This window comes from Drosophila innubila, chromosome X (genome assembly GCF_004354385.1).
Source record: "Drosophila innubila isolate TH190305 chromosome X, UK_Dinn_1.0, whole genome shotgun sequence".
In the NCBI taxonomy this organism is placed as follows: Eukaryota; Metazoa; Arthropoda; class Insecta; order Diptera; family Drosophilidae; genus Drosophila; species Drosophila innubila.
In genome coordinates, this window is record NC_047626.1 from 15617244 (window position 1) to 15627351 (window position 10108).

General features: G+C 35.5%; 1 protein-coding gene across 1 annotated transcript; it reads left to right on the forward strand.

Moving 5' to 3' along the window:
* The first annotated feature begins 649 nt into the window (after positions 1-649).
* On the forward strand, positions 650-5596 carry LOC117793634 (sarcoplasmic calcium-binding protein). Its single transcript, XM_034634001.1, has 4 exons — positions 650-1337; positions 3537-3722; positions 4058-4366; positions 5143-5596. Exons 1-4 carry the CDS (start codon positions 1176-1178, stop codon positions 5374-5376), a joined length of 891 nt encoding a protein of 296 aa, XP_034489892.1. The 5' UTR covers positions 650-1175; the 3' UTR covers positions 5377-5596.
* Positions 5597-10108: the final 4512 nt, after the last annotated feature.

The following is a 10108-nucleotide window of genomic DNA, read 5'->3' on the forward strand; positions in this document are numbered from 1 at the left end:
TTATTCTACCTACACTGTTAGCACTAAATTTTCTTATTTCTTACATATGTTATGTCACTGTTGCACCTGCTGGAGGATCGCTGTTAAAGTGATAAATTAAGAGAGGGGAATGGGCAGCTCAATTTGAACAAGGCAAAACATACAACAAAAAACATATGTACATACAAACATATGCGTATGTGTGTGCGTGTAATAATGAAGTAGAAGTAGAACAAAAACAGAAGACAGAAAACTCGCTCGACCATTCGACCGCTTCTTACATTTTGCTGTAATTGTATGCGTACGTGTTTGTAAATATGTATGTGAGCGTGTGTGTGTGTGAATTTTGTTCGTCAGACAGTTTGTCACTCCGACCTAAATAGGTTTTTCGTTTACTTGATCAATAAACATTCAACTATAGTAAATTTACATGCATTTTTACATTAAATTTCTCTTTATTTCATTGCATTGTTGAACAAGAAGATGTGGAACGGTTTGAGAGTCATTGGCCGGCATGCAACATCTGTTGTAGTTGGTGTTGTTGTTGATAATACATATTGCTGCCTACATATGCATGCACACATATTCGTACATACATATGCTGCTGTTTGTTTGTATTGTGTTTTTCTGGCAACGTCGCCACAGCCCTTCCATGCTCGAAGTCCCCTCTCCACCACACTCTTAACTCGCACAGCACACACACACACTTATTTGCCGCTTCTGTTACAACGTCGCCGTCGCTGTCGCTGTGTTTTCATTTCTTTCCGCCGCAACAGTCGCTGTCAAAACGAATTCGAACTCGTGAGTGAACGGTTGTGTTGAACGGAAAGAAATCAAAGAAGCAACAAGAAGCAGAAGCACAAGAAGAAGAGGAAGAAGTTTAAAGAGGAGCAGCCAAGTGTAATACGCAAAAGCAAATAAAACTGCAACTTTTTTTGTTTTGTTGTTTTCTCATCTTAAACTTGTAAAAAGAGTTTGTGTGTGCGTGTCTCTAAACCGGTTGTTAAATGCGCGCTGCAACTAAAACAATAAAATCAACAACAAAAACAACATTAACAACAACAACAATTGCAGCAGCTGAGCAACAACGACAGCTTTCCTGATCCAGGGACAACAATAACAAAGAGACAGAGACAACGAAAGAAAGAGAGAGTACAATCTCCATACTTAACCGCTAATTTGGCAACAAAAGAAAAATGGCATTCTGCATTGTAAGCCGTTCTCTTTTGCGCACTTCAAGAGAAATCCTGGAGCGCAACATGGGCGTAACGGTGGGCGCACTGCAACAACAGCACCAACAACAGCAGCAGCTGTCCCTTTCCACCTTGCCGCATTCAACGGGCGATTACAACAATACTGTAAGCGTCTGTTTATAAACATGTGTGTGTGTGGATTGTGTTAATTTAGTTACAAAAAAAAAAAGTAGTGCATAACAAATGCTGGGCGTCTGACTGGGTGGTGGGGGAGTGAGAGAGAGGGGTATCAGTTATAGTTACAAGAAATGAGGCCACTCTGTGTGTGAGTGTGTGTGTATTTGTGTGAGTTGGGATTGGGAATTAAGAACACTACAAAAACAATACAGCTTGTCTAAGAAGTATTTTGACAATATAAAAATACACATATTTATTTTCATATTTAAAAAAAAGTTTTCCTTTCCTAAAAAAATAAGAAATATAATAGAATCCTTACCTAAAGTTATGTATGTATATAAAGTGTGTCACAGCTGATTCCACCCCCTACTCTAACATATTACAAATTTTAAATGAATTTATATTTTAATGGGAAATTGAAGTATAATTTAAACGCAGATTTGTTCATTAATGCTTAAATTTAATAAACTTTATATATTTTACCTGATTTAAGCAATAAAAAGAAAACATGGTTAAAAATGTAGTGGGTCAAATAAACTGTGGCGCACTGCATATTGTTTTTCTACAAGAAATAGTGTAAATCTTTCCACATTGTCAAAACACTTTCTGGGCTTACTGTATGCACTTAGATCCGTATAAATTATAAAAAATATCTCTCACCACCCTTCAGTCCCCCTTACACTGCCACCAATCAATACTGCCAAAAACGCACAACAAAACAACTACAACTACAACAATTTCAGCGCTGAGTGAAGACATCTTTCAAAACCATCCCTCAAAAGTCTCGAAACTGCGCAAATTCTGCAAAAAAAAAAAAAAAAACACTGGGGCAACAACAAAGCATGCGCAAAGCGCCAAAACACAATAATAACAACAGGGAAAAACAAAAACAAAAACAAATGCTGCGTTTACCTGACGAGAGAAACGGAAATCGATGACGACAGCTGCTGTCCCTTTTGCACAGTTTTGCAGTCATCGATAACTTAAGCCGTGACTCGAACCATGTGCATTTCTTTCATTTCCACGTTATTCTAGCAACTACCAGCACCTTTCTTTAAATTCCTTGCATTTTCCTTAATTATGTTGACCTGTTGCTTTTTCGACTTCCTTTCGACTTTGTTTTTGTTTGGCTTACAGCCGTAAACATAAACATAAATCAAATGTTATTTGTGATCTTGTTTTTGTTCAAGTTTCTGTTTTTGAGACAACTTAAATGTGCCTATTTATGTATGTATGTATGTATGCATGTATGTATGTGTGGAAAGAGGCTCGTGTTTGTTTGGTATTTGCATATTAGCCAAGTTATAAGCCAAGAAACTTGTTTCAGTTTCAAAGGTTGTGATGGTAATGATATCATCATCATTATCATATTCATTCCATTATCAAAACAGTCTACAAAATTCAAGCTGTCTGAAGTTGTTGACAAGTTTTTGGGTCTTGTTATTAAAAAACAAGGGAAAGAAGAAAAAAGAAACGTTGCATACAGTTATCTCTAAAAAAACAAACTGTCAACAGCAGCAATCACAATCCGAAAACTCATTAAAAATGTACACACACACATATGGAGGAATCGAAATAGATACAGAGTTTATTAAATCTCAAAGAAAAGCGATTGAGCGTTGTTTGTCTGTGTATTTGTGAGTTTCTCCCAGTGCACTGTGAAGCACAAGGTCAAGGAGAGAAGACAACTTAAACTGCTTACTCTGCACATTGTGCACTGCTTGACTGTGCGCCACGTGGTTATTTTTAGCAGTGGGTGACTGTCAAACTGTGACGACGATCTCAAGGCCTTTTTTTAAATCTTTAGAGAGAAACCGGTTCAAAACAAGAATCCAGAACTGACCTTAACAATAAAAACAACAACACGCACATGTAATTATTAGAAGCATGTTGTTATTATTTGCGTATACACATACATACATACATACAGCTGAAGGGCAGCTTCCAAAAATTGTGTAAGAGCGCACACTGTTAATGCAACAGTAAACACAAACAACAATAGATAGGAAAACATCAACATTTATGTATGTAGTTGATTTATGTGCTTGTTGTTTTGTTGTCGAATTGTAAAATCAACAAGTTAAATTTCAAATGGAGCAGGCAAGCAGTGTGTGGTTGACTTAAGCTAGCAGATTAAACTAAACAATGACCAACAAACTGTAACCTTTTCTATTTTCTCCATTGCAGCGACTGTTAAATTCAAATTGGCATTTAATGTCCGGCCGCACAGGCGTGCTTCAAGCAGTGCGCCAATATTCGAAGAAAACGGCGGGAACAGCCACATTGCGCCGTGATGAAAGCGACTCGGATTCGGATTCGGATGATGAATTTGAGCGACGTCGCCAAAATGCTAATGTTAAGCGTAGCGAGCGGGTAAGTGAACGAACTAGGCTGACACGTGGCCAAAACAACAATTCAAATTGTGTATGCTTGAAACGAGTTTTGTACATTTAATTTCTCTTTTTGGCTCAATGTCGTTTTTTGAACTCGCTGTTTAATTTTGTTGATATTGCAATGTGTTTACAAGTGGGTGGCGCAAGCGCAGTGCACAAGCAGTGTGGTTTGTGTCTTGGCTAATCGTCGTTGTGTAGTTTCGTTCAGTGCAAGCAGTGCACCCGTACACAAAGAAGTGCAATTCAAGCAGTTACACAATTTGAAAGTGCAATATTTAAATTTGAAATAAATCAATTTTTTAAATTCTATTGTAGGGCGACTCTGAGTTCTGGCGTCGCAAGATGCGTACACTGCATCGCATTATGGATGTTAATCACGACGGTGTCATCTCATACGATGACTTCAAATTGCTGGCGAAACGTTTCAGCGATTTGGGACATTTGTCACCCGAAGTTGCCGCCGAGTTCAGCGATGTGATTAAACAGACGTGGGAGGAGCAATTTGGGGAGATAACGCCATATAATTTGGTAAATGCTGAGCAGTTTCTAACCGATTTGCATCATCGACTGAACGATAAGAAAATGGCCAAACGCATTGGACGCTTTCTGCCCTATTTGTTTAAGGTAATAAAATAAACAATTGCAAATTTACGCTGATCCAAAAATGCTCTCTGAATTTTTAATATTTTCACTTTGATTTAACTATATTGCTCTATGGTTAAGCGTTAAATATAGTTTAAGCAAATTTAAAGTAGATTAAATGTAAATATATTCAATTTAAATATATTTCATAAGAAATAAAATATTTTTCATATTTAATTTAAGTATTAAATCATTTAAATGCAATATACTTTATTTAAAACAAACGCGACTTTTTTTTAAACAAATTTTTTTGAATTTGCCTTAGAGTAAAAACAAATATTTTTTATATATTTTTTTTTTTTTGTCAATAATAACCGATTAACTTGAATATTAAAAGGCGATAGTCTTTAATTAAATATGAAAAACATTGAACTTAAATATTTTCTACACCAAATTTTTTTTTTAACTTGAAAAAAATATTTAACAGAAATACGAAACATATTTAAATTGAATACAATTGTATTAACTTTTCCATATATTTAAAAGAAACATGATTTAAGTTTGATATAAATATGGTATTTTTAATTTAAAGTGCTTTCTCTTTGGTTCATATTAACTTAGACATTTAAGTGTGTTTTTTTTTTGGTTACATCAAAGTGTATTATATTTTATTTTAATACGTTCGCTGCTTAAATCGTACATAAAAAAAATAAAATACATTTGTATTTAAATTTACTATTCTTTTCTCTGAGTGTATAATATTTAATGAGATTTGATTAAAAATCAATTAAATGTATATTTTTCTTTTTTTTTTGCAGGCCGTTGACTTTGATCATACCGGCCATTTGGATCTCGAACAATATAAGCTCTTCTTCCGCTGTCTGGGACTCACCGAGGAGGATGCTGCTATTTCATTCGCTGTGATAGACAAGAATGGCGATGGCCAATTGTCGCTCAAGGAGTTTGTACATTTGGGACGTCAATTCTTTTTAACTGAAGACGATACCAAAATATCGAAAATGTTCTGGGGACCCTTAATCGCTGATCATTGACGGGTTGCAGTCACTGCTGTAGATCAATATGTTCACGATGCAAACACTATTAAGCCAATGCTACCAATAACAACAACAACAAACACAACAACAACAACAACAACAACAACATGGCCAACACGCAAGCAATACAAGAGCAACAGTTGGCCGTATCTACAGCATGTGGCGCCGCATAAATCGGGACCATTTACAAGACAAATGACCATTGACAGTAACAACAGCTACAATAACAACATCACGAACATTACACATAACAACAACAACAACAACAGCAACATCATCAGCAACATCATCAGCAACAACAACAACATCACTAACAGCAACACCATCAACTTGATCAACATTAGAAGCATGAGCATTTACGATTATTTACGTCAACATTTCAATCCAGTTGCCAGCAAACGTCAACGTCGTTACTCCGACAGCGACAACAACAACAACAACGATGAACTGCATCATCCGTCGCCCAAGGTGCGCAAACACAACAATTCCAACAATCAGCAACAACAACAGCAGCAGCAACAACATCAGCAACATCATCATCACTGGAATCAGTGGCAACATCGGGAGGAACGTGGCAAGAAGCATGGCACAAATTCTACTATGGATAATTATGATATAAGATTTTTTTTCTATATTAATTCGCTTATTTTATTTACAATGTCGTGTCGTCAATATGAAGGCGATGATTTTAAGCATTTTATTGTGTATCACATAAAAGAATTCGATCGATTGCGTCGCAAGTCACGCAAACGACGCAAGCGAAGAATGAAAGCAAGAACAACAACAACAACAAAAGCAACAACAACAGCAACAACAGCTGCTGCTGCAACAATAACAACAACTGCCACAAGTGCAACAGCACAATCCACATTGCAATTGTAATGTTGCCCCTTACAACAACAAAAGGTTGCATCAATTTATGTGTTAGAAAATAATTATGTAATTACAACTGATATATACACAACAAACGACAACAACAACTATGATATAATTATAATAAAATACAAAAATAAATAAAAGCAAAATGTAAAAAAAACCAAACTAACGTGTGATTATATTGCATTTTTTAAATGGGAACAAAAAAGAGTGTAAAACCGAATAAAATTAATTTGAATTTTGGTTTAATGTTCAATCGAAGAAGAAATAACATATTTATATAAAACTTGATATTTTACTAAGCGCCAGTTTTTCAATGTCTCCTTAAATTTGATCAAATTATATGAAATTATAATTTGACAAGAAGACAAAGACAATTTTGCGGAATCCGCTGTCCGAGTCAAAATATGACAAGAGGGAAGTAAAGGGAAGAAAGTTTTTCATACTAAAACTTGATTTTCGACCGATTTTCCTATGGGCGCTACATGATTTAGTGGTCCGATCTAAAAAAAAACAAGATTGATTTGCCTGCAATATAGAGGAATTAACATACCAAGTTTGGCTTAAATTGTTCTTATAATTTGGATATGTAATTTTCTATGGCGATTTTTAGACGGTAAAGGGGGCGTGGCCGAATTCTGAAACAAACTTGATATGCTTGCAATATAGAGGAACCTACATACCAAGTTTGGTGTCTCTAGCTCTTATAGTCTCTGAGATCTAGGTGTTTATACAGACGGACAGACAGACGGACAGACAGACAGACAGACGGACAGACAGAAGGACATTGCTATATCGACTATCGACTACTGCTATTGATGCTGATCAAAAATATATATACTTTATAGGGTCTGACACGCCTCCTTTTGCCTGTGACGCACATATTCCTTAAACCAAACTTAAAAGACCCTTGTACTTTTTTTAAGTACGGGGCTAAAAGAATGCATTTTAATTGAATACGATAACTACTTATAAATAGAAAGCTATATTACTATTTCAGTGTAAACAGATTTAAATATTTAATATGGAAATAATTTATACAAAATACTATATATTAAAATACTTAACAAAGAATTTCAAGGCATTCCATTTTAAAAGTATTTTTTTATGTTGACTTAAGATTGGCAAAATTGTGCTTAGTTTCTTTTAGGTGTCTAGCAGATTATTTATGCTGAGTAAGTGGCGGATTCTTATCATTCCCTGGGGAAAATCCCAAACTGGCGACTGTATTTTTTTTTTTTTTGTTTGTTTGGCCCGTGTGAGCGAGGGGTGTTCAAGTGGTCGCTGCCTTCCGAAAAATCAACAACGCAAATTGCATGCAAATGCATGACCAGTATCCTTTCCCCCTACACCCACCCACACACTCACACACACACAGATTGGCGACCGCAGCAGCTGCACTGAGAGAAAAAAATGTCGCTGCCCACATATCATTATGTAAGCGCTGCGAAAAAGGATTTGCGATATCAACTGAAAAGTGTTTAGCCCCACGACGGCGCAGGATCTGCGGAGAGAGAGGAGCTAGCAAGAAAAAAAAGGAAACTGTCGCGCGTAAATCTCGGCAAGCCGTACCAACCTCCTCCCCTTGCCCTTCCCCATGCCCTTATCCTTATCCTTCCATCCCCCCGCAGTAGAAACCAACCTGACGTCTGTGAATTTGACCAGAGCTCATTATGCACATTTGTTGCCCGGACTACGCCCATTTTCGTTTTTTTACGTATTTTTTTTTATGCATTTGTAGCTAATAATTTTAATGTTATTCAAAATTATGTTGCAAAAAAAATGCTGGGGGGAAAGAAGCTGGAGAAAAAGACAAGCATGTGAAAGCATTTTTTTTTGGGTCGTCTCGCACACACACTCACACACACTGCTTTATAAATTGCATTTGTATCTAAAAGGACATTAATTCTGTGTGTGCTCGGTAAGTGTGGTTCACAGCGCCATCTAGACTCAAACCAAACGAAACCAAACTGGGCAAGCAGTGCCGCCAGCCAAGCAGCGCTTTTAGGACCCCCACCCAACATCACTCAAACCCAATTGCACTGCTTGTGTTAGTGTGTGTGTGTGTGTGCTTTGCGCATTTCTTACTCGCCTCAATATTTTATAATTTAATTTTTTTGTTTTCTAGTACAAAAAATATATAATAGAAAAAATGGCACGCACATGATGTCCCGTTGCTGCTTATCCCTTTGCCATGAGCTACAACCGGACTTGTACACACACACACACACACACACATGCATATGTACATACATGCATACACACACAAGGGCGTAGCCAGGATGCAAATTTTGGGGGGGCCAGAATTCTTTTTTTATATTAGTATGTATGTTTTTTTTTGCATAGCGTCGTTATTTGTCAATTTCTATTATTAAAATGTAAACATAAAAATTGAATGTAAATATCCTTTGAACCAAGTAGCGTACTTTCAAAATCTAAAAATATTTATAATGTGTGAAAAGTATTGCATACGATACATTACACGACCTTGAAGGACGTATATTAAGGAAGTTTAAGGTATTGATATTTACTATGGATTTTAATTCTTCAACTTATCAATAGAAATTGACAAATAATTTTTATTTTTGATTTTTATAATAAAAATTTAAACTAATAATTATTTTTAATTTTTATAAAACATTATTTTTAAAAATTGAAATAAATTATTATTTTTAATTTTTTATAATAAAAATCTAAAATAATATTTAGTATTCAATTTTTTTTATAAAAATTTTTAGGTTGTAAATTTTTTTAAATTCATAACTATTATTTGCAGTCCCCTACTTGATGTTTTTGTATACATTTTTTATTCATTTTAATGGGCAGCTGCTCTCCCCCCTCCCCCATACCTGAGTACGCCCTTGTATATGCAGTTATACAGTCACAGATTGCTATATCTTTTATTATGTAAACGCACGCTTTACACAGTTCCTTCCCCTTTAGTTGCTACTGTTGTTGTTGCTGTTGCCTCTTGGTGTCCAGCACTCACCACTTTCTATACACTCTTTATTTTTGCTATTCTTCTTCTCATCAGTGGCTTGGGATTTGCGCGCGTTATATATAAAAAATCGCTCCATACGCAAATATACTAGCATATATTACACACACACACACACAGAGCGGTTTAAATATGTATATATTTTTTTCTCTTGCAACTATTTGCAGTTTCCATGTGTTTTATCACGTTTTAAAAGGAGTTTTTAAAAATTAAAAGCACGTCCTAAGTCCACATTTGGTCAACACAGCTGCTGCCCAAAGAACTACAACAATTACATAAATGGACACATGTAGGTATATTCATACATATGTACTAGTTTGTGGTGAAAGATTGCCCCCCAACTCACCACACCAGAAAGGAATGGTGAAATTATTATAAGTAGTCTAGGCAAATAAAAGATCGCTCTAGAAATTACCGATTTTCTCACATATGTAGTAAATTATTGGTAAAATTTCTACATCTAAACACATAATTGATATAAACTTAGCGCTTATGCATGATTTTTAATATTTCCTTAGTTAAAAGAAGTCGTAAATTTTAAGGGACAAAAGTCTTGGCGACGAAGATCAAATTGGAAAAATTGTATGTACTTAGCATTCATAGGATCTAACTTTGTAGGGAACCTTGTGGTACAAAGAGTATAGAACTGTTTTTTTATGTATCTCTCTCTCTCTCTCTCTCTCTCTCTCTCTTTATGCTGTTTTGGGGAAATAAAAAGGGTCCACCATTACTCAAATGACAATATAATACACAATTCATCACATCCCACGTGATAATTTGCATGGTAAAATTTTAGACAACTTTACGAACTTATCCAACACAGTTGACTTGAATAATTTTTACTATTTGTGCACA

Excerpts from the sequence above, each read along its gene's own strand:
- LOC117793634 (XM_034634001.1), top strand. The coding sequence starts at position 1,176 with ATGGCATTCTGCATTGTAAGCCGTTCTCTTTTGCGCACTTCAAGAGAA. Across the intron at positions 1,338-3,536 it reads CGGGCGATTACAACAATACT|CGACTGTTAAATTCAAATTG; the intron begins GTAAGCGTCTGT and ends TCTCCATTGCAG. Across the intron at positions 3,723-4,057 it reads ATGTTAAGCGTAGCGAGCGG|GGCGACTCTGAGTTCTGGCG; the intron begins GTAAGTGAACGA and ends ATTCTATTGTAG.